This window comes from Daucus carota, chromosome 5 (assembly GCF_001625215.2).
Source record: "Daucus carota subsp. sativus chromosome 5, DH1 v3.0, whole genome shotgun sequence".
In the NCBI taxonomy this organism is placed as follows: Eukaryota; Viridiplantae; Streptophyta; class Magnoliopsida; order Apiales; family Apiaceae; genus Daucus; species Daucus carota.
The window spans coordinates 33,786,571-33,814,199 of record NC_030385.2 but is presented as its reverse complement, the minus strand read 5'-3'; the positions used below and the strand labels follow the sequence as shown (position 1 = coordinate 33,814,199).

General features: G+C 35.1%; 4 protein-coding genes across 5 annotated transcripts; all 4 read left to right on the top strand.

Moving 5' to 3' along the window:
* The first annotated feature begins 3,210 nt into the window (after positions 1 to 3,210).
* LOC108222117 (pectinesterase) lies at positions 3,211 to 7,414 on the top strand. Its single transcript, XM_017396021.2, has 3 exons — positions 3,211 to 3,776; positions 4,324 to 4,814; positions 6,590 to 7,414. Exons 1-3 carry the CDS (start codon positions 3,307 to 3,309, stop codon positions 7,282 to 7,284), a joined length of 1,656 nt encoding a protein of 551 aa, XP_017251510.1. The 5' UTR covers positions 3,211 to 3,306; the 3' UTR covers positions 7,285 to 7,414.
* Positions 7,415 to 15,518: 8,104 nt separating this feature from the next.
* On the top strand, positions 15,519 to 18,557 carry LOC108220354 (endoglucanase 17-like). Its single transcript, XM_017394095.1, has 8 exons — positions 15,519 to 15,799; positions 15,902 to 16,108; positions 16,339 to 16,539; positions 16,628 to 16,720; positions 16,825 to 16,986; positions 17,087 to 17,183; positions 17,413 to 17,576; positions 17,886 to 18,557. Exons 1-8 carry the CDS (start codon positions 15,572 to 15,574, stop codon positions 18,216 to 18,218), a joined length of 1,485 nt encoding a protein of 494 aa, XP_017249584.1. The 5' UTR covers positions 15,519 to 15,571; the 3' UTR covers positions 18,219 to 18,557.
* Positions 18,558 to 19,909: 1,352 nt separating this feature from the next.
* On the top strand, positions 19,910 to 21,866 carry LOC108222542 (exopolygalacturonase-like). The gene is made up of 4 exons (XM_017396455.2): positions 19,910 to 20,194; positions 20,318 to 20,626; positions 20,708 to 20,997; positions 21,199 to 21,866. The coding sequence occupies exons 1-4, from the start codon at positions 19,979 to 19,981 to the stop codon at positions 21,659 to 21,661; spliced, it is 1,278 nt and encodes a 425-aa protein (XP_017251944.1). The 5' UTR covers positions 19,910 to 19,978; the 3' UTR covers positions 21,662 to 21,866.
* A 375-nt stretch (positions 21,867 to 22,241) lies between these two features.
* On the top strand, positions 22,242 to 25,211 carry LOC135152939 (serine/threonine-protein kinase PBL13-like). 2 transcript variants are annotated; one of them, XM_064094347.1, is made up of 8 exons: positions 22,242 to 22,652; positions 22,731 to 22,828; positions 22,927 to 23,552; positions 23,653 to 23,819; positions 23,905 to 23,969; positions 24,130 to 24,253; positions 24,400 to 24,543; positions 24,688 to 25,211. In XM_064094347.1, the coding sequence occupies exons 1-8, from the start codon at positions 22,311 to 22,313 to the stop codon at positions 24,799 to 24,801; spliced, it is 1,680 nt and encodes a 559-aa protein (XP_063950417.1). In that variant the 5' UTR covers positions 22,242 to 22,310; the 3' UTR covers positions 24,802 to 25,211. The 2 variants fall into 2 exon arrangements, with proteins under 2 accessions (XP_063950417.1, XP_063950416.1); XM_064094346.1 differs by having other exon boundaries at positions 24,118 to 24,253.
* The last annotated feature ends 2,418 nt before the right edge of the window (positions 25,212 to 27,629 follow it).

Genomic DNA, 27,629 nt, shown 5'->3' with positions numbered 1-27,629 from the left:
CGGGAATGTTAAGTTTAGGGTGCATATTGTCACATTTTATAGTTCAAGTACTAAACTGCGTTTTGAGCAAACCTAGGGGTTACAAAGTGTAATTAACTCTAAAACAAATTAATAACTTATACATGTTATATTTTAGTGATTTAAGTTCGAATTTAATCATTCGAATTGAGGTCAACTTGATTATGAGTCAAATTCGAGTCGAACATTAATGTTATTCGATTCGATTTGAGTTTTTTAATTGACAATATTATTATTCAAACTATATAACACAATAATAATTCGAACCAAGCTTAATTGGATTATCAAGCTCAAATGAAACACTAATGATATTCGACTTGATTTGAATTTCTTAATTGACAATATTATTATTCAAGCTAAAAAGAACGATCGAATCAAGCTCGTTCACACCTAGACTCATTCACACCCTGGACAATTTTAGAGTTAAGAATAATCTTATTTATTCACGATAAATTTATATAACCCTGATCCACATGTCCTTCACATTTTTGTAAACTTTGCTGCAGTGGTCATTTTTGTTTAGACAATATAAGAAAGGCCTGCCGTGTTGATCTTTAAACAGCGAATCTGCTAGGACAATTTGGGCCATGATCTGCTTGGACCATTTGGGCCAAACCATGGCCCGAAGCAATTTAAACGTTCGATTATACAATTGTCCACAATCTCTTCCATTTCTTCTATTGATGGATCATTTGAATTACAAACGGGCTCTCTCTCGCCTATTTTCTTCTGAGTTTACAAGCTTTGCCCGATACTTCAATATATTTTTTAAACCAAAATGTCTGATCGTTTCCAAAACTTTCGGATGTAAAATTCTGATACATGCAAGACTGATGTAGCTATTACTCAGGCTGTTTAGCTAATAAAATTTTGACAAGTTAGTGTCTTTTTTAATGCGACATATGCGAATGTTCCTGAAATATATCTTTTAGTTATCTCGACAAATAATAACGAATCCATTAGTTTAAAAAGTATAATTTCTCTCCGTCCTCTAATTTTTAAATATAATTCTTCATAATTTGATACGTATATACAAAATATAGTCTTATAACTTATTTTAATTTTTTAATCCGAACTTAGATTGAGATATTATATTTTTATCCGGAAAAATTTTAACAAATTTATAAAACTATATTATAGGAGCGAAAACAAACTAACAGTTTCAACTTTTAGGAGCACTGCTCTTTTTATTTATCAACCACTCTGATTTCATACGGTGTATTGTAGAGTTAGCTTTTGAATTTGTCGTCCTGACAGAGCAAAACTTGTACCCTAAAGGTTGTTTTTCGAAGTACTGTGCCCACATGTATGGTTGCAACTTGCACCACATTGGTATAGTATAATCCGCTGCCAGATTTTCCTTGCGAAAGTATAAAAGTCAAGCTTTTGTCTCAAGCACAAGTATGAAACACGAGCAATTTAATATTAAAGAGATTTCTTATTAATCAGAAAAAAAATAATTATACAGTAACTTAGAGCAAGTCCAAGAGTGCCCTATATTAATGTCCTAAATCAAAATATAAGGCATGTGAAGCAAATCAATGCTCCAACAATGTCCTAGTGGTGCCTTAAAACACTAGGACATGTAACAATTGCCTTATTTTTGAGGCACCAATATGCATGCCCTATTCAATAAAAAAATAGTTTCCTACCATTCCACTACATCTCTCTCTTCTCTCCTTTTCATTTCCCTCCAATAACAATTTAAATATATTAATATTTTAATAATAAGGCACAATAATGAGGCATGTTGTTGGAGTTGATATATGAAGATGATGTCCTAAATCACTAGGACACATTATTTTATTATATTTATAGGGCATTTGCTAGGACATTGTTGGACTTGCTCTTAGATCTCCTCAATTTTTTAAGGGTGGAACTGGAATATTACTAGATGTAGATGTGTGTGCTGGTCGCATCTACATTTCTATTTGTCTTGTTAATTTTTTGGTTGGGCTTTAACTTGTTTGTTTTTTGCGCATCTAACATGTGTTTGCTGCTTAATCCTTCTCTGTTGTCCGTTTTTCTAGGGATGTTTTGTTTTAATGTCTTGTCTCAGAAAACGTCAAAACCTCAATTTTATAGAGTATAAAATTACTCCCTCCGTTTCAAATCAGATGTTTACTTTAAAAAAATCACACAGTTTAAAAAAAAATAGATGTTCATAAATTAATCGCATTAAATGATCAAAATATGTGGAGTGAGATTGATCTAGGAAATATAAATAAGAGATGTGTGAAGGAGAATTGACTTTGGAAATATGATTTTTGCATTGAAAGTCGAAGTGGACAAGTAATTTGAAATTTTTTTTTTATTGAAAGTAGACATGTAAATTGAAACGGAGGGAGTAATAAGTTTTCACCCTTAATATTCTTGTTTGCTTTTTGTTGAGCCCGGGATTGAATTTAAGGTTGATAGCAATATTTAATAAATTGTTTTTTCAAATTTTAAGTTTAAGTTGTTTTACATTCAAACTGATGTGCAAAAATCAGGGATATATATAATTTTAAATCATCAGGCATCATCTGTGATATATGCATGATGCCTGCAGGATTCATTCTCCCATCCTCCTCCCATCATTCCATTAACTCCTCACAGCGCTGCGTCTGAGGGTGTTTTCTATTCAATGCATGCATTTAAGTTTCGCAAAACTAGATGGTGAATTGGTCATACGTTACAATGTTTTTACTCTCTTTGTTTATACAGTAGGTATGGGATAAGAAAAACTTATTATTACGTGTCAAAAAGTTATGACCTCCATCTCAAAACGGAGATTTATGATTTACCGGTAAAACCCTCGAGTGTTAATTCTTGCTATTTCAACATCTCTCAAGTCGACACCGACAAGAAAGCTTGCGCACAGACACACCCACGATCATAAGCTGCTCTTCTTCTCCACTTGAAACTCTAAAGCTCAGTGCTGAGTGAGTATGTAGGCCCGGCCTTGAACTCTAGCTAAGTGGCACTAGCATTAATTTATACACCGCTCTTCATATAAATTAATTTTCACAAGGTAACAGCTAATTCAAGTAATTAACCCTAAACTTATGAAAGATGAGGACCAATATGCCGAATCTGCTGCAGTGAACCATATAAATCTAATCTTGTCCGAGATCTCATACCTAACCGCTTATTATTATTTTTCTTTAAGATTTCTGAGTTTGTCATATGTCAGCTTAAAATTGACCAATTCACCCACTGCTGTCAAGTGGCTCAACAAGTTCAAATCCAGTACTTATAAGTTATATCACTTCCTTGCTCAACACCTAACCTCATTATTACCCAAATATGGCCATGCATTTCACTACCATTGCCGCATTATTGCTCACATTCTCCTCACTAAATCTCGTCACACTACAAGAAAAACGGTCATTTCCGACGGATACTAAAAGCCTAGAATCCTCGCAATCTCTGCATATCCGAGCAGCTAGCGCAGCTTGTGATGGCACATTATACTCTCAACTTTGCGTCTCAACTCTCTCCACATTCCCCAACCTTCGCAAGAAAACCCTGCCGCAGATCATCTCCGCCGCGGTCAACCAGACCGTCGTCCAAGTCAAGGCCACCGCCTCCAACTCCTCCACCATCCGTCGCAAAATCCCCCACTTGGACGCCCGCGACAAGCGCGCACTCCAAGACTGCGTTGAGCTACTCAACAACACCGTCACCGAACTCAACGCAGCCGTCTCTGATCTCTCCTCCAACAAATCTTCTTCCAAGCACTACTACGACTTGCAAACGCTCCTCAGCGGCGCAATGACCACTACAAGAAAAGCGGCTATTTTCGACCGTCAAAATCTGGTCATGTCTGTTTTAATTTTTATGTTGATCTATGCAAGAATTTGTATAATAATTTCGACCAGAAATGGTCGAAATTAGTTCAAATTTTTTTGAACATAATTAGGCGGCAATTTTCCCGCTCAAAATTTTTGGGCGGGAACTTTCCCCCTCAATTTTGTGGCCAAAATAAATTCGACCATATTTGGTCGAAATTATTAATTTCGACCTTTTTTGGTCGAAATTAATAATTTCGACCAAAAATAGTCGAAATTAGTTGAAATTTTTTGGGCGGGAACTTTCCCCCCTTTATTTTGCCATCAAATTTTTCGACCAACTAAAAAAATGGTCGAATTTATGTCTATTTTCGACCAACTAAATTCGACCGGAATTATTTTCGACCAATTAAATTCGACCGGAAGTATTTTCGACCGAGTTCGGTCGAAATAATTATTTTCGACCGTGTACGGTCGAAAATAGCCGCCGGTCGAAAATAACCGGTCGAAAATAACCGCTTTTCTTGTAGTGGACGAATCAGTACACGTGTCTCGACGGTTTCGCTTATAGTGACTCGAATGTTCGTAGCTACATCGAGGATTCGATAACGGAAATCTCGCGCCATGTCAGCAATTCACTGGCGATGGTGACGAAGATCAAGGAAGCTTCGAGAAACGAAGTGTTTCCGGGGTATGGGAGAGTGGAGGGAGGCCATCCGATGTGGCTTTCGAGAGAGGATAAGGCGATGGTGGATGCAACTACGGAGGTTAAATATGATCTAGTGGTTGCGAAAGATGGGAGTGGGAATTTTACGACGATCGGGGAGGCGGTGGCCGCGGCCCCCGATCGTAGTACTAAAAGGTTTGTGATACATGTGAAAGCAGGGGCTTATTATGAGTATGTTGAGGTGGAGAGTAAGAAGACGATGTTGATGTTGGTTGGAGATGGGATTGGGAAGACACTCGTCAAGGGTAATCGGAGTGTTGTTGATGGCTGGACCACGTTTCGATCTGCTACGGTTGGTCAGTTACTTCATCTCTGATTTCACCTAGTACAGCATGTTTATCGGTTGTTTTACATGTATAGAGTCCGAGTTAAGTGACCAGTTCTTCTAATATCTGTTAGTAAACGGTTTATTAAGATCATATTATATTCTAACAATATGCAACATATCTGTTATGATCTGAGGCCTGAGCTTATTAAATTTATTCAACATAATGCATTGTTACGTTATGTGAATATATATTACTACATTTTTTGAGTTAATTGCAGCAAGTGGATCAAATATTTACCTTGCTGTTTTGATCGGGCTTTGCTTTCCCTTAGCTGTTTCATGAGTTATTTAATTTTTAAACTAACTATAGATAAACGTGTCGCTTAAAATAGGTTCTATTCATTTTAAGTCCTGAGAAATGGACCCTTGGCCATGGCACAGGCCTGTTTTTTCCAGTGAAGAGGGTAGATTGGAATTCCACTTGTAAATTTGAAAGGGATGTTTGAGCTTTTACAAAGTAGAGTGAACGAGCGAGGGTGGGATAGTACGTAGAGCAGACGATGATGATGATGATATCGAGATACGGATCTTGGTAAGCATGCATGGTCCTGCTTCTGCGCTAACAATAACAACTGGCTCTTTCAGGAGTGTTATAATTGTCCTGCTTTTGGTAGGGTGATATGTACGTTCACACGGTTAACTACATTAGCTCATCTATACATTTCGATCAATCAAGTCAATAAACTCGCGCGCAGCAAATTTAAACAAACTATCCACAGGATAGGCCCTCCTAGTGCTGTAATCCGATCCGGGCAGCTCGCGAGCTCGCCCGGCTCGAACTCGTTTTGATGGGCTCGGCTCGGCTCGTTTAGTTAATCGAGCTCGAGTTCGGGCAGAGGTTTTGGCTCGTTTTGTTAAACGAGCTGGCTCGGCTCGACTCGTGAAAATTAACGAGTCGGATTCGGGTAGCATTTTAGGCTCGATTTAGTGTTAAATTAAACGAGCCGGCTCGCCCGACTCGTTAAACTCGGCTCGTTTAACTAAACGAGCCAGCTCGACTCGACTCGTGAAAATAAACGAGTCGAGTTCGGGCAAAGGTTTAGGCTCGTTTTCTTGAACGAGCCGGCTCGGCTCGACTAAATAAAACTCGGCTCGAATTATGCCCGGCTCGAAACTCGGCTCGCCCGGACCGAATAACAGCCCTAGGCCCTCCTGAAATTTAAAGAGCCCTAATCAAATCTGGTATTAAGAGCTGTTGAAATATAGTCTAAGATTAATTTAAGTTTTCCTTTAACACCTTATAATTTTAGATGGACTGGTTCTTCGATGTCTTGCACGTGTGTAAAATGTAGATAGGACCGCCCCAGGGTAGTAGTGTGTATGTAGGTTTAGGCACACGTTCTGGAGACCCCAGTGCGAACCCATTAAACTAGTGCCTACTTGAAGGTGGACCGGTGGCCTTATACTTCTTTTGTCTGAGATTTTCTGTGCAAATCTATACAAGATTTGTTCTCTAGCGACTGCATAATGCATAGATGAATGTGTACATTAAACATGCTTGAAATCTGAGAAGGCAGCTTGCTTGTATCTCCACCCTTGGCTCCTTTCCACAAAGATGGCTGAACTTTTCGTTATGCTTAATGTCTTAATATTATATTAAAAAGACCCCTCATAAGGTGATTAACTTCAAAAAAAGTCCTGAATTATGATTTACTTGTTACAAAGTTGAAACATATTGGAAAAATCTTATTGTTAGATCATGTTAAAATCTGACAGACTTGTTTTGTTTGCGATAACGTGCAGCTGTAGTGGGAAATGGATTCATAGCCAAAGGAATCACATTCGAAAACTATGCTGGACCAAGCAAACACCAAGCAGTGGCGCTACGAAGCGGATCAGATCTCTCAGCATTTTACCAATGCAGCTTCGTAGGCTACCAAGACACCCTCTACGTCCACTCCCTACGACAATTTTATCGCGAATGTGACGTGTATGGCACCGTCGATTTCATATTTGGCAACGCGGCTGTCGTGTTCCAGAACTGCGCTCTCTATGCTCGTAAACCAAATGAGAATCAGAAAAACATTTTCACGGCACAAGGAAGGGAAGACCCTAACCAGAACACTGGAATTTCAATCATCAACTCGAAACTTGCTGCCGCTGTTGATTTAATTCCCGTGCAATCTTCGTTCAAATCGTATATTGGACGTCCCTGGAAATTAAATTCCAGAACAATTATTATTCGGTCGAACATAGGTGATTTAATTGAGCCTGCGGGGTGGTTAGAATGGGACGGGGATTTTGCATTGTCTACTCTGTACTACGGGGAGTATTCGAACCGAGGTCCGGGTTCGAATACAAGTAGCAGAGTGACATGGCCTGGTTACAGAGTCATCACAAATGCAACTGAGGCTAGCCAATTTAGCGTTGGAAATTTTATACAAGGTGGAGAGTGGCTAAATTCTACTAGTGTTCCGTTCTTTCTTGGTTTGAGCTGATTGTTAATGCCTCATTTGTATTGACTTCACTTGTTGTAGTCCCAGTTCAGTAGTTCAGCCAAGACCAAGTAATAAGAATAATATCCGGGGTCTGGGACACCTTTACAGTATTTACATATCTCAACTATATTTTCAGTACGAAATTAGTTTTGTAGTGGTGATTGTGGAGTAAGTTCCCGAAGACGCAAGTTCAAATTCGGCTTGTACCATTATTTTCTTGAAGTCTATTTAAAAGAGGTCAGGTGTATCAAACCAAATATTTTTGCCCGCAGAACTTTTTATGCGCCAACTACTTAGAATTGCTAAATGTTTTACCTACCCCTTTTTGTTGATTTTTTCAAGTTAGCCCACTTGCTTTTCAATGAGCCCACTTTACGTTGTACTCCCCAAATCACCCAACTTTCCTTCCGGTAGCAAATGCATGCCAAATCAACATATTCGATATAGATGAATATTGGCTTAAGTCTCGGTAACACTTTTTTTTTTGAAACAAAAGTCTCGGTAACTTTTAATTACTCAGTTTTTTAATTTTAGCCCGTATTCAAATATATATTAGAATAAAAATCTCATAGATCAATAAATACCGCTAAAACTTTTAAAATCACTAATAACTTAATGTGTGTGCAATTCACATATCTTTTTTAACAAATTTTAATGAATGTAATAATATATTTGCAAACTTATATTCATTCAGAGATTTTAAATGACATAAATAGATATACTCCCTCCGTCTATCCGATAGTTTACGTTCACTATTTGCACGAATTTTGAGACTCTTATAAAATATATTTCATAACGTTTTTTAATTTATTTATTTTGAATAAAAATTTAAAGCTCAAATTTTTATTCGGAGAAAAAAATTACAAAAATATCATGAAACTATACCTTACAATACGTATTAAAAAAATAATGTAAAGAACCTGCTCGGACAGAGAGGTAATAAATATGACATGAATCCGATTTGCAATCTAAAATTGTCACTCGTGAATGACTGTGTGGTGCTCTATTGTTCGGAAAGTTGCATTCACTCGGATGAAGATGAAATGAGATGTGGGAGCATGAAATGGATACATTTAAAAACAAATTATGGAAAAATGAGGAATTATGGAATACCTTTGATTAAATATGAATAAGCCTGAATTTTTATAATGAAAGTCGTAAGAAAAGATGATGAAAAGTTGAATGAGCATTGCTTATAAAATATGTAAATTAAATTTCTAGTTCAAAAAATATTGGATGAAATGATTAAAATAATAAAAATTAATTTTTTAATCATTCCAAATTATAATACAAATTTAGTTACTTTACTCTATTTAAATGAACGCAATCTTAAAATCAGATATATACAAAATCCATGAATTGTTATACAGTATTACTGATACAAAATGAGGCGGGAGTATGAGTGAGGCATCAAACTAACCTATCATTGATTTTGTAGTCGCCGCGGGAGAGGTTTGATAATCGTATTAAATTGAAAGCAAATGAGAAAGCAAGCAATCACAGCGCATGGAGAATGTGATAGCATGTGAGGGGAAAATATAGAAAGTTTAAAATGCTCCAGGCAAAACATGCTCCTAGTCTGGTCCATTTTCTTTCTGACACAAGACCCAGGCTTTTTAATCACCTCATATCCAATCACCTGCAATTATTCTATTCTATCTGTATTTAATTGTGGCTTGTGGGGCATAAGTGACCCGCTTTTAATTAATTCGAATTTTAGTAATTCAATTTTAATTTGTTTTCAGTGTATACGAGTGTAATTTTTATAAGCATTTAAAAATTATTAGGTAGTTAATACTGGCCAGTCGTCATATTTTAAAATAGGGTTGGTTCAAGCATATATCGATCACAAATTGGAGTTATCGCATTTGGTTTCAACTTAAACCCTTAATTAATCGAATTTAACACTGAAGTATAAATAATTTTAATTTATGTTTCTGTGAATTAAAATAATTTGAATTATATTGGGACTGTTTGGCAACAGCTTAAAAGCCGACTTCTGGACTTATAAGTTAGAAACACTTATTTTGTACCGTTTGTGTAAAAAGTTAAGAAGCACTTGTAAAAAGTTAAGAATGCTAGCTTTTGTTTCTGGACTTCTACTTATTTACCAAACACTTCTATCACTTTTATAAGTCTTAAATTGCTTTTAACTTATACTCCACTTATTTATTTTAAGCAGGAAACACTTATTTTAAGTTCACCAAAACTGCCACATTAACAATATAAAAAAACCCTCTTGGTCTCTTTTTCATTGTCGAAATAAATTCTTTTCAAAAAAGACAAATTTAATTTAAATTTAACTAAAACATCTTAATTTTTCGGTCTATGTTATAATATAATCAAAGATCATCGTAACGTGGTATTATTGCTATTTCGTTTGTTGTAAACCCTTATTGTGTATGTAACTTTTTTAAGGTTTTCTCTCGACCAAACACAACTACGAGTAGTACTTTATAACCAAACTTTTTTTAACTGTAATATTATCTTCATACTTTGACCGTTTAATCTGTTTTATGCCAGTGTATAAGAAGATTAAAGTATCAATTAACCCTTGCCAATAATTCAATAAAGCACCACAATAAGTAGTCAAAGCACTGCAACCTTTTTGTAGATATTGCAGATGATGGGAGCCTGGATCTTATCCTCACAATATTTGTTTAATTTTACTGTTGTCTGAACTGGGTAATACTACTGTATTTCTTCCGATCATTATCCTCGTGCCTTGTTTTTTTCATTTCACTTTGTATTCAAATATTAATTCAATTAATATTAATATTATGTATTGTAATACAGCATTATTAGCATTAATACATAAATAAAGATAAATAAATTACTCCCTCCGTCCCCTTTTACATGTCCCCATTTGACTTTTGATCAGTCAAATTAACCAAATTTTGACTAAACATTACAAATTATCTCTTCATTATATTCGAAATCTGAAAGTTGCATATTAAAATACACTAAATATACTTTCTAATGATATAATTTTTATTATTTTTTGAATTATATGATATATGTAAAATTTCAGTCAAAATATAGTCAATTTGACTAGTCTAAAGTCAAACGGGGACATGTAAAAGGGGACGGAGGGAGTATATTCAAATCGAAAGATGATTATAGCTAGTAACCTTGTCACATTTTAGTGTGAAAGAGATATGAGTGGCTTCGGCCGATGGTAAATTTCACTATGCATGAATCAAATTTTAGGACAGCTTAGTTCGACTCCGAGTCTCGCATATCGGATAAACGAGCATCTCGAAGTTATCAAATTATACTTATCAGTAATTTAGCTTCGGGTTCCTTAACTTTTTGACCAAACTTACTGCATTTAGACCAAAACCTACTGACTCGCCCCATTAGTCTAATGTTTACACCCTAATTCTTAAGGATTAGTCTGATTATGAAGTGGTCAATGTCATAATATGGGCAAGTAGAGCAGTCAATAGAAGTATTATTAAAATGGTTATAAAGCAGTCAATCGGCCAATCGTGAAGCATTACCACTCCATAACAATGGGAGCGCATCGATACGAATAAGTTTTTATCAACATGGTTACATAACTACTGATATTTAAATATTCGCTTGTACCTTACAAATAGGTATAATTTAATCTATATCTTATCGGAAAAAAAATAATATCAACATGTTCAAATATAAGATCTTATATTTTTTTTAGGGTTGCATGTATATAACATGTTCATTTTGCTACTATTTTTTTATATTTCCGAATAATGAATGTTTAAACTCGCGAGCCTCTGCCCGATCCGTCATGTTACACTTTTTTTGTTTGTTAAATTACTAGCCTTTAATCCGTGCGAAGCACGGGCGGATATAAAATTCGTAATTTATTAATTATAATTTAAATTTTAACATCATCTTAATAGTATTTTAGAATTGATGAATTGGATTTTAACCCGATTATATTTACCAACTGATTATATATTTTGGACGGCTACAAATTATATCAATGTCGATTTATTATAATATTGTATATAAATTATATTTAAAAGAATAATGGTGGAGTTTTTATCTTGTACTAAATCTCAAGTGTTTGTAATTTAAACGGTATAAAACTCTTTAATATTATAAGAGTAAGAGAAGTTTACATGTGACAGACTTGTAGTTACAAAAGAGATGACCAAACCAAAATTTTGTACGAATACAAATTATACCTATGTTGGCTTATTATAATATAGTATAGATTATTAGAAGTTTGACTGAATTTAAAATAAATTATTTATTACTTAAATTATAATAAATGATAAATTTACGATGATTTATAATTTATCAGAATGTGTGTTTGGATGATGTAACTGATAGTTGATATATAATTTATTATATTTAAGTGTTTTTATATGTTTGATAGTGTTGTTAAAGAAGACGATTACAAAGAAGTAGAATTTATAACAAAAGAAAATGGAAAATCAACTTCCGCAATTTTCAAGTTCATAAATACTTCCGCTTTTTTCAAAAACGAGTTAGAAAAAAAGCAACCCAATTTTAATTTTAAAAAACCCAACTTCTGATTGTCAAATGTGTTCTTCTTTGTGTTTAGTACTGTTCTACGTCTTGCAAAGTTCTCTATCAACTTAAGACAATCATTATCGTCAAAATTTTGTGATTCTACAAGTTTTAAATTTTAGATCATCATAATTATCAAAAATCATTATAGACACAAGGACGTATATGTTATGGAACTTATGATTTTAAGATCGCAAGGGTTGTGGATTAAATGGATGATTTTATTGTTGGAAGAGCAGAGAGACATTTAGATGCAAGATTAATACTGTATCATTTTCCCTTGATGACAAATAAAAATAATATAATTCAGAAAAATCATTTTACCCATCACGAATAAGACATCTTACCTATACTATAGCACATTTTATAGGATGGGATATATTGGAATTATGTAGGAAAAGGGTTTAATAAAATCAAGAACGATCGCTTATGCGAAATGAGATGGATTTAGTGATGGTTTTACAAGTGTCCGATTCCAGCACATGCACAAGCATATGGCATTATGGCCCTCATTTAGTCCTTTTGCGACTTATTAAACTCAATATTATCCACATTCAACAATCAACTCAACTCAACTCATCGAGCCCCATGTAGCCATGTTCATTTTCATTGCCTTTAGCCGACACCTTGCTGCCATTTCCATCTTCTTGGACCTTTTGAGCTCCATTTTCCTGTCCTCGCTTCATTTTATATCTTTTTTACTTTGAGTCAATCTTCTTGTTCTTGTCCGGATCAAGATTTGATCAGAGTATGAGCGAAACGCATATTTTATGAGATGATCGATGTCAAAATTTTGTATATTTTGAGTTTTTCTGAAGCAAATGCATGATGTATCATATTAAATATTAATTTTCAATTTTCGGGTCCTTCGAGTCCTGAATTTATTCTTTGTTTTTTCGGGACAACCGATTCGACTCTCGCTCATCACGAGAAATACGACTCTTGCTCATCACGAGAAATATTAGAACAGATATTTATTTTGTAAGGCGTATAAATCAAAATTGTCAAACAAAAAATATGAATGAAAAAATAATACAGAACTCACAAGTAATGGCCAAAATAAAGAGTTGACAGAAATGACTCAAAATACTATTTATTAACATCGGATAATATGAGATTTTGATTTTTGGAAGAAAAAATTTAAACCATGTTACGTTTTATGTGACACGATAAAACGTAACACGACATGATGTTATAAGAGTAAAACGTTACATTCACAATAGTTTAAGAGTTTGAAATATCATCGTTTTAAGAAGGAAAAGAGGACAAATGTTATGTGATCTTGTACTTTATATTATAAAATAGCAAGTCAAGATCATGTCATCTAAAAATGATATTAGAGACATTTTCTTGGAAATTGCAAGCAAAGAACAACATCCTAGTACGATTTGAAAGAAAAATCGACAGAACCATGGTGGTGGCTTGGTCATTTTGAATATGAGAAATGTTATATATAGAGTTGATTTTTAATATCCAGACTAAATAAAACATGAAAACATAAAACTGACTCGTGCATACACAATAACAGTAAAAGAAAAAACGACGTGAGAGATAATTTCGTCTTTTCATATTTTTTCAGCTTTGAAAATAAAAGATTTGTTTTTGGAAATATTATTTCTCTTTGAATATCTATCGACAAATACTTTGAGAATTGAGAGTTTGAGTTGTATATCCCTTTTTATTTTATTTTTCTCAATGGATAAATCGGGAAATTTGAGTTGTTTATTATTTCAAATTTGTAAACACAAAAGTAAGATTTTGCAGAGCATGCTCTGCCGATCACGCTTGGCTATACATGCATCTTCACTTGTTTCTATCGTCTTCCGTGATTTGTTTTATTTTAGATATTTAGAATCGAGAATGAAAATACGGGTGCATGATTATTTGAAAATAGGTTCTTTTTGTTATATCGTAATCCCATATTGAAAATGTGGAACTCTTTTCCTTAATTTTGTTAGTTATAAATCGGATTTTTCAATACATTGTGGTGAACAGAACAATCTTGTGGTGAACAGAACAATCCGCCAGGATGTTTACGTACACTGTTTGCACGCATTTTGAGACTCTCATAAAGTATAGTTTTATAACGTATTTTTAAAAAAAAAATCTTTTTCGAATAAAAGTTTAAACGTTAAACTTTTTTTGAGAATTTTTCAAAAAGATATATATAATGTAAGTATACTTTATAGGAACCTAAAAATGCGTGTCAAAGAGTAATGTAAAGAACCTAGTGGAACGGAGGGAGTAATGATTAGAGCAAGTTCAATTGGGTTCTAGTTCAAATCTCAAATATAATTTAAAATACTATATCCTATTCATTTAGGATATATTTAACTAATTAAATTCAATTTCAACAATACACCTTACACATTATTCATTTAATGTGTTATTATTAAAAATTCTCTTTCATCATTAAAATATAATAACAAATAGGGAGAGAGAGTGTGTAATAAGAATTTATTATATAATATAAGATAGTGTAAAGAGAGAGATCTTGAAATTTAAGGCTTGAAGAGATTGTCATATAAGACATTAGGACATTGTTTGATTAGCTTCTTTCATCAAATAATTTAAAGAGTTAACTGCATGTGACACATTTGGTTTAAACTTATTGCACATTGCACCTGATAGTTTTGGAATAAACACTTTGCATCCTCTTACTTTTAACCGCGCAATACCCTCTCTCTATTAATTCTAATCATTACCGTTAACTTTTGCATGGGCATTTTGATAAATTTATTATATTTAATTAAAAATCAGATTTTTATTTAAATTTTCTGACCATCTAAACGATATTTTTCGGAAAAACTTAAAGAGCGAAAGTTGTAGAGAATAAAAAGATCTTCTTAGAACAATAAGGTTCAAAATTTATATAATTATTTAAAAACGATTGTTCGTTTTTACAAGATTGCTAATTTTCGATTTTTTAAAAATAATTATAACAATAATTACGATAATTTTGAACCTTATAGTTCTAAAAAGATCTTTTTATTCTCTATAATTTTTGTTCTTTAAGTTTTTCTGAAAAATATCGTTTAGATGGTCAGAACATTTAAATGAAGGTCTGATTTTAATTAAATATAATAAAATTTCCCAAAATGCCCCTGCAAAAGTTAACGGTAACGGTTAAAATTAACGGAAAGGGTGCAAAGTGATTTTTCAAACAAAATAAAAGGACGTGTAGTGTCTAATGTTAAACTATTGAACTCATCTTGCTAATAAGCGAAACTAAGGGGTGCAATTTGTAATTAACTCTAATTTAAATTATAATTTAGGACATGATAAACAATATCTCTTAAAATTGTTAAAATATAACGGATGACGAATCATCCTTATAAAAGGTATTTCCACTGTTATTCTAACATTTCATAATTTATTATAAACCCAAAATATATATTTATATTCAAGAATTGAGTGATGTGTTAGACAAAAAAAAATAAAAAATTGAAAGCTAAAAATGTAAGTACACAAAATGTACTTTACTCATATAGTAGTTCTGATAATAAATCTTTTTTCTTAACATCATAACATTTTAAAAAAACCAGCCACTTAATAATCATATCAAATTTATAATTTAAATATAAAGTTTTTATATACAATACCACTAATAAATTAAACTCAGAGCATATGGGTATGGGTAGTGGGCACAATAATTAAAATGTTAACAAAGCAGGAAGTTCAGTAGCAGCTTTTTGGTATATAAATACATTGAAACCCCTCTGCTAAATCTGCAACCACTTCTATATTTCCACACCCAAGAAAAATGGCTTTCTCTTCTCTTCTTCTTGTTGCCCTGTTTTCCATTCTTCTCACCAATGCTGCTGCCCACCCTAGGCACCAAGCCCCTAAGCACTTTGCTTCACATAATTACAAAGATGCCCTCACAAAATCTATTCTTTACTTTGAAGGACAAAGGTCTGGAAAGCTTCCTTCCAACCAAAGAGTTACATGGAGGAAAGACTCTGGCCTCTCTGATGGCTCAGCTATGCATGTAAGTTTTCAAATGCCTGTACCATTATTATCTTAATATATTATCTCTACGTACATTTTACGCTCCCCAGACCCGCTTAATTGTGAAATTTTGACAATGCAGGTTGATTTAGTAGGAGGATACTATGATGCAGGGGATAATGTGAAGTTTGGTTTTCCAATGGCCTTTACTACAACTATGTTGTCATGGAGTGTGATTGAGTTTGGTGGGCTAATGAAAAGTGAACTACAAAATGCTAGAGAAGCCATTAAGTGGTCTACTGATTACCTTCTCAAAGCCACTGCCCAGCCAGATACCATTTATGTTCAGGTAACCATTTCTACATGTATGTTAAATTGTACTCCCTCTGCCCCCTCCCTGAATTGTATACATTGATGGATGGAACGCGGCACATATTTTAATATTTCCATAAAATAGTAATTCTATAACTTAATTTTAAGAATTTTTTTTCTGAACACGCGTATAAAAATAAGTGGGACGGAAGGAGTACCAAATAATTTGTCCTCATTCCGCTGATGTGTGTGTTTGGGTTATTTTAGGTGGGTGATGCAAACAAAGACCATGCTTGTTGGGAAAGACCAGAAGACATGGACACTCCAAGAACAGTGGTCAAGATTGACAAAAATAACCCTGGTACTGAAGTAGCTGCTGAAACTGCTGCAGCTCTTGCTGCTGCTTCTTTGGTCTTTAGGAGAACTGACAGAACTTACTCTAAGTTTCTTGCAACAAGGGCTATCAGGGTAATTTTCATCTACATTTGTAAGTTTTTGACCTGAAAAATTTATAATATTGTTGAGATAACTAACCAGACATTAAAACTTGCCACAGGTTTTTGAATTTGCTAACAAATACAGAGGTGCCTACAGCAATACACTCAAAAAATTTGTCTGCCCCTTTTACTGTGATTTCTCTGGATATCAGGTAAAAAAAATCTACATTTTCTTGGAAGAACATTCCTTTCAAATACATTTTATGGTTACTCTTCAATACTGGGAATTCATTGTTTGAGTTATCGATATCTACAGGATGAGCTTTTGTGGGGTGCTGCTTGGTTGCACAAAGCCACGAAAAACCCAATGTACCTGAACTATATTCAACAAAATGGACTGACTTTAGGAGCTGATGAAGGTGACAATACATTTGGGTGGGATAACAAGCATGTTGGAGCTAGAATTCTTCTCTCCAAGGTAAAAAATAAAACAAATTATCTCAGTACTAATATTGTTTCTTTGGGCCTTCATATATTTAACCATTATTGTCGAAATTAACATTTGATTACAATATCAGGCATTTCTTGTCCAGAAAGTTCAGTCACTCCATGATTACAAGGGTCAATCAGATAATTTCATATGTTCCCTGATTCCTCAGTCCCAGTATACTCCAGGTACATTTCCTTCAATTCTCTATAATACTACAGTTGAACCTCGATAAGTTAATAACTCGCGATATATTATTTTTCTTTTTCTGCGAATCTCATTATAATAGAGATAGTGTATATTTAAAATTGGATGGATTAACAAGATTTGTCATATATGTTGTACATATACATATGGATTTGTTTAATGGATGAGGAATGTTGCTAATAATATGCATGCTTGGATACACATGTACAGGTGGCCTTCTATTTAAAATGGATGATAGTAACATGCAGTATGTTACTTCAACATCTTTCCTCCTTGTAACCTATGCCAAGTACTTGACCACTTCTCAGAAGGTAGTTAACTGTGGTGGATCCATTGTCACACCCAGGAAGCTTCGAGCCCTTGCTAAAAAACAGGTAATCTTTATTCAAATGCTTATCGCTAGCATTGTAGCATAACGAACATTTCATATATTGCTTTTTCGTTCAAACAAAATGTCGAGAGTTCAAATTTTAGCCATGAGAAACTCCTTATAAGTTTTTAGGCACATGTTACCATCTGATGACAGCCTGCGGCTTAGAAAACTGAGTACTGTGAATTTATAATCCATGTTAAAATTCCTGAAAACTCACATGACCTGGACCCCATTCAGATTATTACCAAGTTTTTTGTAAATATTCAGAATATGAAATACTTATTCTAATACAAAGCAATGGTACAAACAGGTGGACTATCTGCTAGGTGACAATCCATTGAAGATGTCTTATATGGTAGGCTATGGTCCACGATACCCTCAAAGAATTCACCACAGGGGATCATCTCTACCGTCCATTGCCTCACACCCATCAAAGATCCAGTGCACAGCAGGCTTCAGTGTGATGAAATCCCAGTCACCAAATCCAAACATCCATATTGGTGCAGTGGTAGGTGGGCCAGATGGGAAAGACAGGTTCCCAGACCAACGGTCGGATTACTTCCAGTCTGAACCAGCAACATATATCAATGCACCCCTGGTTGGCTCATTGGCTTATCTGGCTCACTCTTTTGGTCAACTTTAGTATGAGCCCTCTCAGCTAATTCAAAGAAGCTGGTTTATTTAAAGTGATCATTTACATAATTTATTTCATCTCAAGTAGTTGTAACATTAGAAGTATTGTTATTAATGTTGGGGCAAGAGAAGGGTTAAAAAAAGGCTCGAGCTTAGAACCTAGGGGTGCATTTGTCAAGGTGATGCATACACATTGCCTTGTGAATCTAGTTATACAGAGAAATGCATAGATTATTAGCTGTGTATTAGTGTATTCTGTTTGTGTGTGAATCGGATGGAGCTGTGTAACTGTGACTTTTGTGACTAAAACAGTCGAATCTGGTTGTTTTAACAAGAAATTCCAAGCAAATGATATGTCTTTCTTTACTGCAATACAATTGGCTCATCTCCTATCACTTGCACTTGGAGTCGCCGAGTACAGAAAATTTTTTCAGCTTAAAGTCAGAAACAGCTTTAAACGTCTGACTTAAAACCGAGAAAACATCTTTTTAATTTATACGGCACTCAAAGTGTAAAAGATGTAAGATACGAATGATTGTTTGGTACTGCTTGCTACTATTAGGCTACCGTTGGGGAACTAGGTTGTTTGACCGTTGAACATGAAAAGGAGGTACAGCAAATGAATATTTCAGGTGGGTCGAAGTAGATACGATATCTATGTGCCTGTTTTGCTGCATTCAAGCCCTGCTTCTTTTTTGCAGGAGGTCGATTTTCGGTTTTTTCTTGCACCCGTTTGTGCATAAAAGGGGAACTCTTTTATAAGATGTCCAAGAAGGATATTACTGGACCTCTTATCAACTTTCTTCGTTTATTAAACTTTCGATTATTTTCAATTTAATTAAAAATAAAAAATAAATTTAAGTCTCAAACTTACAGGGCCGCGAAACAAGCTCGATATCTTGCCATGATAGTATGATACACATAAAGTTGGAGATCTGGTAACTCATCACGAAAGTCGAACGTGACTTGTGTCTAGTTAATTTATGGTCAAGTTCAATACTAAACTAAATGAGTTCCCTAAATCATGAAGAGTTTAGCATCCTGACATTCATCTCGTGCAAAACAAGCAGAGGGACTCAAGTTGAGCATGAATCCATAAACATATTTCAGTGGTAGCATATTCATGTAAATCATGACCTATGCTTGCATCATTATTTCAAGCTCCGAAATAAGCTTGCAAGAACTTTTACTAACCATCAGAGCCTTATCTGAAGCTTTTCAGTACTAGATATGAAATCACCGAATGTTGAACATGAATTAGCTTTTCGGGTGGGATATTTCATACCGGAAATGGACGGACTGAACAAGTGGTTCAATTTTTCGGTTTCGATTTTGATTTTATTTAGGATAGTATCACTTTCCTTCGGTTTCAGTTTTATTGTCGCCTTACTAAGTAGTTCACCATCTTTTACTGAACTGAAGGGAACCGAACGAATGGTTCAATTCAGGCGTTTTTGTAGAATATGCACTCATCTCTAAAAAGTCTGGTTCTTATATTAAGCCATATAAGAGTCTTAGCTTGCCACCTTAAGGTTATGTGGATGTCAGCCAAAATAGTTTTGTGCATATTATGATTTTGCTAAATTGAGCGGAAACGAATAATTGTCAATGACAGCCACACCTTAATTTTCCTAAATTAATGGATAAGCTACTTGCTCAAATTAATTAGCTTCATTATCCCCTTTAAAAGGCTTCTGCAATGACGTGCAACAGAAAAGAAATTTGCCCCTTGCTGGAGATAACTGCGCCTAGCCCAGGCAGGCGGCTAAGATGGCTCGAACCAGGGAATTTAAGCTCACAACTACATTGTTGATAGCTCTAGCTATCTCTTCAATTGTAGTTGAAGCTAAACCATTCCATCATTTTAAAGATCACCTGCCGGTAAAATTAGGCCTTGCTGGTGCGCCTGTTGCACCAGGAGGCGAAGCTGTTTTTGTTATCACCAACTACGGGGCAAAACCTGATGGAAAATCCGATAGCTCAATGGTACATGAATGCCAACAACATGCATAATTGTTATATTCATGAGATTTTCTTGCATATCAGTAAATTTATTTTAACAATTGCCTGCAATAAATATTGTGATCGTGATTATTTACGTGCTTGCAGTCGTTTCAAAAAGCATGGAAGGATGCATGCAACTCAAACGGACCAGCAAGAGTTGTTGTCCCGGCGGGAACTTTTAAGACAGGGGAAATTATATTCACAGGACCATGCACAGCAGCGCCAATAACCTTCGAGGTTCAAGGAACCATGTTAGGGAGTGAAGATGTGAGCATGTACTCTCAAAATCAGTGGATCACCATTGAGCACGTGAACAATGTCATCGTTACTGGCCCCGGGACTCTTGACGGACTAGGTGCATCGACATGGAAACTCAAGGATGATAGCTTTGGTGGTGGTGTCCGGCTTCCTGATGTAAGAAATAATTAACTTCAATTTCTCATCATCTCGTTAAAAATTTCAGATTATTTATGTGGATATGTTTTGTGTGGCTAGTCGCTTGTGTTTTTCGCTTCAAACAACTCAGTGGCGCAGAACTTCGCCTCAGTAAACAGCAAAGGCTTCCACATCAAGGTGCTTCAAAGTGTCAACGTTACGGTTCAAAATGTGACGATCACCGCACCAGGAGATAGCCCAAACACCGATGGCGTCCATGTAAGTCGTTCAGAAAATGTAAATGTTCTGGATTCGACAATTGGAACCGGCGATGATTGTGTTTCTATTGGTGCCGGGAACACCAACGTTACCGTCGCAAGAATTGTATGCGGCCCCGGACATGGACTTAGGTAATGCCTGAGGCACCGTATAATTTTGTAGGAATGAGTTGTCTGTATTTACATCAACAACCCCGATTAAAATCCACCACATCAATTTCCGCATCATTATGTACAAATTTTATGTACCCAATTTTGTACACCTAGCACTACTCTTATGGAGTATTTTATATACCTTTAGTCACTTAAAAATGCTATTGTTTCTGTGTTAAGTGTTGGAAGCCTCGGCAAATGGCAAGATGAGACCGATTTGAGAGGAGTTACTGTCACTAATTGTACACTGACAAATACAACAAACGGAGCCAGGATCAAGAGCTATCGCCAGTCACCTTCGCTAAGCGCCTCTGGCATTATTTTTGATGATTTAGTGATGAACGGTGTTCACAACCCCATCATTATAGACCAAAACTATGACTCAATGAACCTGCAACAGGGATCAAATGTCAAGCTTTCCGACATTCACTTCAGGAACATTAGGGGTACTTCTCTGACAAACGTCGCAGTCACTCTCAACTGCAGTAGTACATTCCCGTGTGAAGGTGTCGAGTTGGTGGACATTGATCTCTCATATGCAGGGGCTCCTAGTCAAGACAGCTTGCCTGTTCAATCCGCTTGTCAAAACGTCAAGCCAACTGTCAGCGGCATAATGAACCCCCCTGCTTGTCCAGCACGATAAATATTCATCTGTGATTGTGTTATGTTTATATGATCTAGACACTGGCCGACGAAAGTGTGCTTTTCAGTTGCACTAGGAAGCACCGTTGTCGGAGGTTTTTTCTCTTGTGTAAACATAACATCTGTTCAAGATGAAAAACCTATGCATCAATCTTTTTCTGTTATTGACAGACTTGCTAATAAAATTACCATCAGTCTTTTTTGTTATCTGTCTTTTTGCGCGACTTTTATAAATCATTATTAGTCGGTAGGTGCAAACATTGATGCATTTCCACAAGAAAAATTGTACATATATCACGAAGTAATCCTGCTTTCGTCGGCATTGTAAATCAAATGATTGTAACTCGACAAGAATCACAAACTAAACAAGGTTTTGTCGCGGTATCATTTTAATGGATAATGCGGTGTTCAGAAGAATAGCTGAACGGACCTTTGCTCTACTTAAGGATGTCGTAGAATCCTAAGATATCTTTTTAACTTTCTTAAAATTGACGATTTGCAAAAGACCATGAAAGCTAAACAAGACAAAACCAGATGCTGAGAAAGCAAAGTGAAGAGTTCAAATTGTGGGAGAAACAAGAAACAAGACAAGTAGTTTATAAGCTAATGGCCGCAAAGTGGTCAGCCTTTACGCGGTACAACTCTAGAAAATGATGCACCAGAAGTTGAGAAATGGTGCCAAAACAGTAATGGTGGTTCTAGATGGTTTTAAAGTGTCGAAAGGGAAGAGTGGAGGATATGCACCTCTGTTATGGGCGTTGCATGATGCAGGTTTAGTAGAAAAAGATGAAGTTCTCGTTCTCGTGGTTTTTAATTTAGGAGAACCAGCTTCATCTCCAGATACTGGTGGTAATTGTTGTCTTTTAAGGGATCATAAAAGTGGCAAGCCACCGGCTGTTGATCACCTCAAGTTGCAAACAGAAATCAATACAAAAACGCAGACGCTTATTGATATTTTTAAGCCGTTTCATGAGGAATGCAAAACTAATGGTGTAAGTCCTATTTTTCGTGACTGGTATTTTAACAGGGAACTCTGAAATATTCATCGAGTCTATTGACACCCTGTTCAGGTAAAATTTATGTTGAAGATTGCTGTTGATCACCAACCAAAGTCTATAATTATCAACGAGGCAGACTGTGCTCGAGCTAAATGGATAGTCATGGACCGGTCTCTTTCTTATCAGCTAAATATCTTTTTTTTTTATGGATTAGTAAATAAAAAATCCTCAGAAAACTCAAGGCTTGTCTTTGTTTTTGTCGTCGCAGGTGTTTTGCAGATGAAAACGGCTTCCAGCTGAATGAAATCAATTGTATCACATTGATGTCTTTAGTGTTGGTAAGTGATACTGAAGAACCTGTGTTACACAATTGTTTGCCTCCAAAGCCTGAATTGACTGGAGAACCACATATTTATCATACATTGCCCCAACTTATTTTTGACCAACCTTTCAAATTATCATCTGATCAAGCAAGTACAAGCACACAAGGTGAAAATCTGACACGGGCAGCTGCTGAAAGCTGTCCGCGTAGAGGACTTGATGGGGCCACCTCCAGAGAAATTATTGAGGCTAATGATGCACTGGGATATTCATTAGAATTAAGTTCTTGGGAATTGATTGCGGATGTTACAAGTGACTTTAAGGATATTACTAATAAAGATCAGAATGAAAATTTCCAGATGTTCAGAGGTCATATACCCATTCATAGATCTGAAGTTTTAGTGAAAACATTTAGCAGTAAGTTAAGTAGCATCCTTGAAGCTGAAAAACTGGTGGCGGTGTCTATGCATCATAAAAATATTTTCGGGTTGATTGGGTACCACCAGACAGCAAATGCCATATCTCTGGCTTTCCCCTTTACTACCAAAGGGACTCTGGAAAGATTCCTGTATGGTGAGTGGTTATCGTACTCTTGGTTTCAGACGAATATGAGCAATTTCAATCCTCGACTTATAGTACTGATTAATTGCTGAATTTTTTTGTATGGATGCAGGGTCAGGAGGGAAACCATGGCAGTTGACATTTCATGATAAACTGAATATAGCTATCGGCATTAGTCAAGGCCTTAATTACATGCATGAAGAGTGTCCTCAAGGTCCGGTAGCTCATGGTGACCTGAAGATGTCAAATATATATCTGAGATATGATTTACAGCCACAGGTAAAATTTGGCATATGTATGCTATTTGTAGAGGACTAGAGGTTAACATTACTCCATAATTCATACCTCATTAATGTTCTTACAGATCACTGGTTTTGGCCACGCGAGATGGCTGCCACAAGAGCACTCATCATCACCATTTTACCACAGGTTTGCATTGAACAATTAAAAAACAAGAGATCATTTACATCTGATCCACTCTAATGCACACTGTCTTAAAGTCTTTTATATGAAAGTAACATTCAATGCAAGATTATTGCATACATTCTGTAGCGATTTCATTAATCTTGCAATTTAGCTGCTTGCACAGGCATCAATTAGATCCGGAAATGCTGAAAATAATCAAGACAGACATTCTTTCCTTTGGAATCTTAATCTTGAGGCTGTTCTGCAAAAAATCAATCCCACGAGATAACAATGTCTTGATCAAATGGGTTAGTGTATAATATTTTCTTGCAGCCTTCAGTACAGACACTATTTGTATTTTTCAAATAAACGAATATTTCTGGAGCTGGAACCTGAATCAATCTCTAGTTTTGTGAAACTGAAACATTGTTCTGTTTCTGTGAGATGTTCACAGGCTCAGCCGTTACTGTCGAGTCATGCATACTATGAGATGTTGGATGAAGAAGAGTATCCAGACATGTTTGGTATGCTGAGGGTAATGTACGTCGCGACACAATGCATCAAGGCCAGGCACACATCCAGACCCTCCGCGAGCAAGGTTGGTTAAATTCTGACAATCAGCTATTCTACTTTCATTCGGTTGCATATTCAACTGTGCTTTATTATAATAGAACGTCAAGAGTCCGGGGCAGCGGGCACAATCCTAGTTTTATTCATGACATCTGCAATATGTTGATTGTAGGTAGTGTCTTATCTAAAAGGGGAGACTTCTTTTACTGCTGAAGCATCACCTATGTTGTCTGATGGTAGCAGTTCCAGTAAAGATTTCAGAAGCATGAGCCCGAATACCCAGTAATTAGATGCATATATCTATGATTAAAATCGCCCTTGTTGTTGATTTCTGAGTCTATAGAATAAGAAATGAAATGAGAATCATCATCGAACAAGAATGCATTCGCATTCACTTGGATTGCTTTTTCTCCTTGCAAACAACTCTACTAAAAGCAGGGGTGGTAATATCAGACACGACCCGAAACCCGACACGAACCCGACCCAACCCGAAACCCGATTTACTGAGACAGAAACCCGAAAGTGACCCGAAAATCACCCGACAGACCCGAAATGGACCCGAAATGACCCGAAACTAGAATTTCATTTGTAATAACTTCAATTTTTGGTTTTATTCAATTTTAAGTGATTTTAGGTTGACCCGAAATCGACCCGATTGCTGACACGAACACGACCCGTTACCCGAAATTGCCACCCCTAAGTCTAAAAGGTGCACAATTATTTCAAACGAACATAAATTTCATTTGAAACTCAAATAGATAGTAGTATTCTAGTACTAAATTTCAGACAAAACCTAAACTCGAATCATTTGATAATCTTAACAAATTGATTTAAATACAAAAATTCAACGAAGATGTTCCGAGACGAGCATGTTATTATTAGTGAAATGGTTGCGTAGTCCAATATATATTTGTACCCTTCCTAGGATTGCCACGTCTCAGATGAAGTCAGATATTTTAAGTTTGCTGATTCTTGGTGATTCATCCAAAAAGAATATAGAGGCCGTTTGGCTAAGATTAAAAGAAGTAACTTATTGATTAAAATAAAGAAGTAGATTATAAATGAGAAGTTGGTTTGAATTTATAATTTAATAGGAGTGTTTGATTAACCTCATTTATAAGTTATTCTGCTGTTGTAAACAGAAGGGAGAGTAAAAAAGCTGAGAAGAAAAAAAAAAGCTACAACTCTTGGCTTCCAACTTCTGAACAAAATCTCATCAAATAAGTGGGTTGGCTTATTTACCCAAACAGTATACAAAATTTTAGAAGTACTTCTCAAGTCAAGAAGCTGGGCTTCTTCGATTCCCAAACACCCACATAATTCCTTAGTTACCATCTGTCTATCTTGATGAAATCCCGTTAATTGCTAGCTGGCGTTTTACACACACCGCAACTACTTATTCCAAAATACTCTCATAAAGATATCGTGATTCATGAGGCATTCATCCTTGTTTCTCAATTGTCTTGTCTTATTGTAGTCAAGTCAACTTAGCTTCTGTATTTGTTACTCTATTTACAATATCGGAGATAAATAATTAATTTTAAAAATAAGATAAAAACAAACCGGACAAAATCGGGTTCGGAGCCCATTATTCTAAAAATCTCATTACAGTTCATTAATTCTCCGTAAAGTTTTTCAGCGATTCGATTTTTAAAATTTAATAAGTCACTATAAATTCTTAGAGTTAAGTTCAACGGAGACCACATTTTTTTCGGAGACCCGGAGACCACATATGTTCTGCAAGTAAAATATTTCATAAAAACATTGCAAAACGTATAGTTTTGCAAATCATGTTCTATGAAATCATTATTTCATTTAAAATCTTAAATATCATATAAGTTTTACATGTGGAACATTACAAAATGTTTTGTTCTATGAAATATATTTAGTTTGTAGAACATTTGTTAAACTTGCAGAACATACATTATCTACCTATTAAACATAAATGATCTTCAACAATTTTAATGAATACATGATATTTGTAGAACATATTTTACAAAATAATTTATTTTATAGTGTTTTGATTGCAGAATATACGTGGTCTCCGAGGTCTTCGATGAAATAGCGGTCTCCATAGAACTTTCCTCTAAATTCTTATGATATGTTATGTGGTAAAGTATTAAATATTATTGTAATCTATCATTGATCTTCATATTATTGATCTTCAATTGATGTTTCTAAATAATTTTCAATCTCATTTTTGATTGGATTTTTTATGAATTAATCTAGATTTTTATGATAGGATATAGATGTCATGAAAGGACGTGATTGTGTATTGCATTCGCCTATATTGATACATTCTCATATGAGTTATAATAATTCCTCTGTAAGAGCATCTCCAACTGACTATAATCGTTGGCTAAATTGGACCTGTAAGACGTTATGTAAAATTTGTTGAACCTGTAAGACATTTCTCTTCAATGGTATTGGTTATATTGGTTGGCTATAATTTAAAAATAACATGTTATTAATATTTTAGATTGTTAAAATAGAATATATCAGTTCAATATGGTAATAAATGATGTGCAATCTTCCTACAGATGTGTTACAGACCTGTAGAAGTTCGACAAATTTAGTCATCCATAGGAGGTTGACTAAATTTATAGACAACAGGTTACTGTGGTTGGAGTGCGAATTTTTGAAGTGGTTGGCTAAATTTTTTATTTTTGACATGACAACTCACCTTTTAGCTAAGGGGTCTTCATAGTTGGAGATGCTCTAATCTCATAGAAATAAACTAAAATGATGATTAAAATATGAACACGTGTGATCATAATTTCTTTATAATTCAGAAAAATAGAATAATTATTTAAAAATTGATGACTCCAAACAATCATATCCTCAGATTCTTATGAGATACGAGATGTGTAAGTGGCCAGATCAGTAAACCTCCGTTGTCTATTTCATGTGAATCATTTTATGTTTTGGATGTAAAAAAAGTTAAACTCTTATTTATAAAATATATTACGATCGTACATTTGCATACTAACTTAAAATGGGACGGAGGAGTTTTTATTCTCATTCAATGACACAATAATAATTGGACCATATTTTCATCGATGTAATTTCCATATTCTCTAAATCAGAATGTGATTCCTTACTTGTCCCAACTAA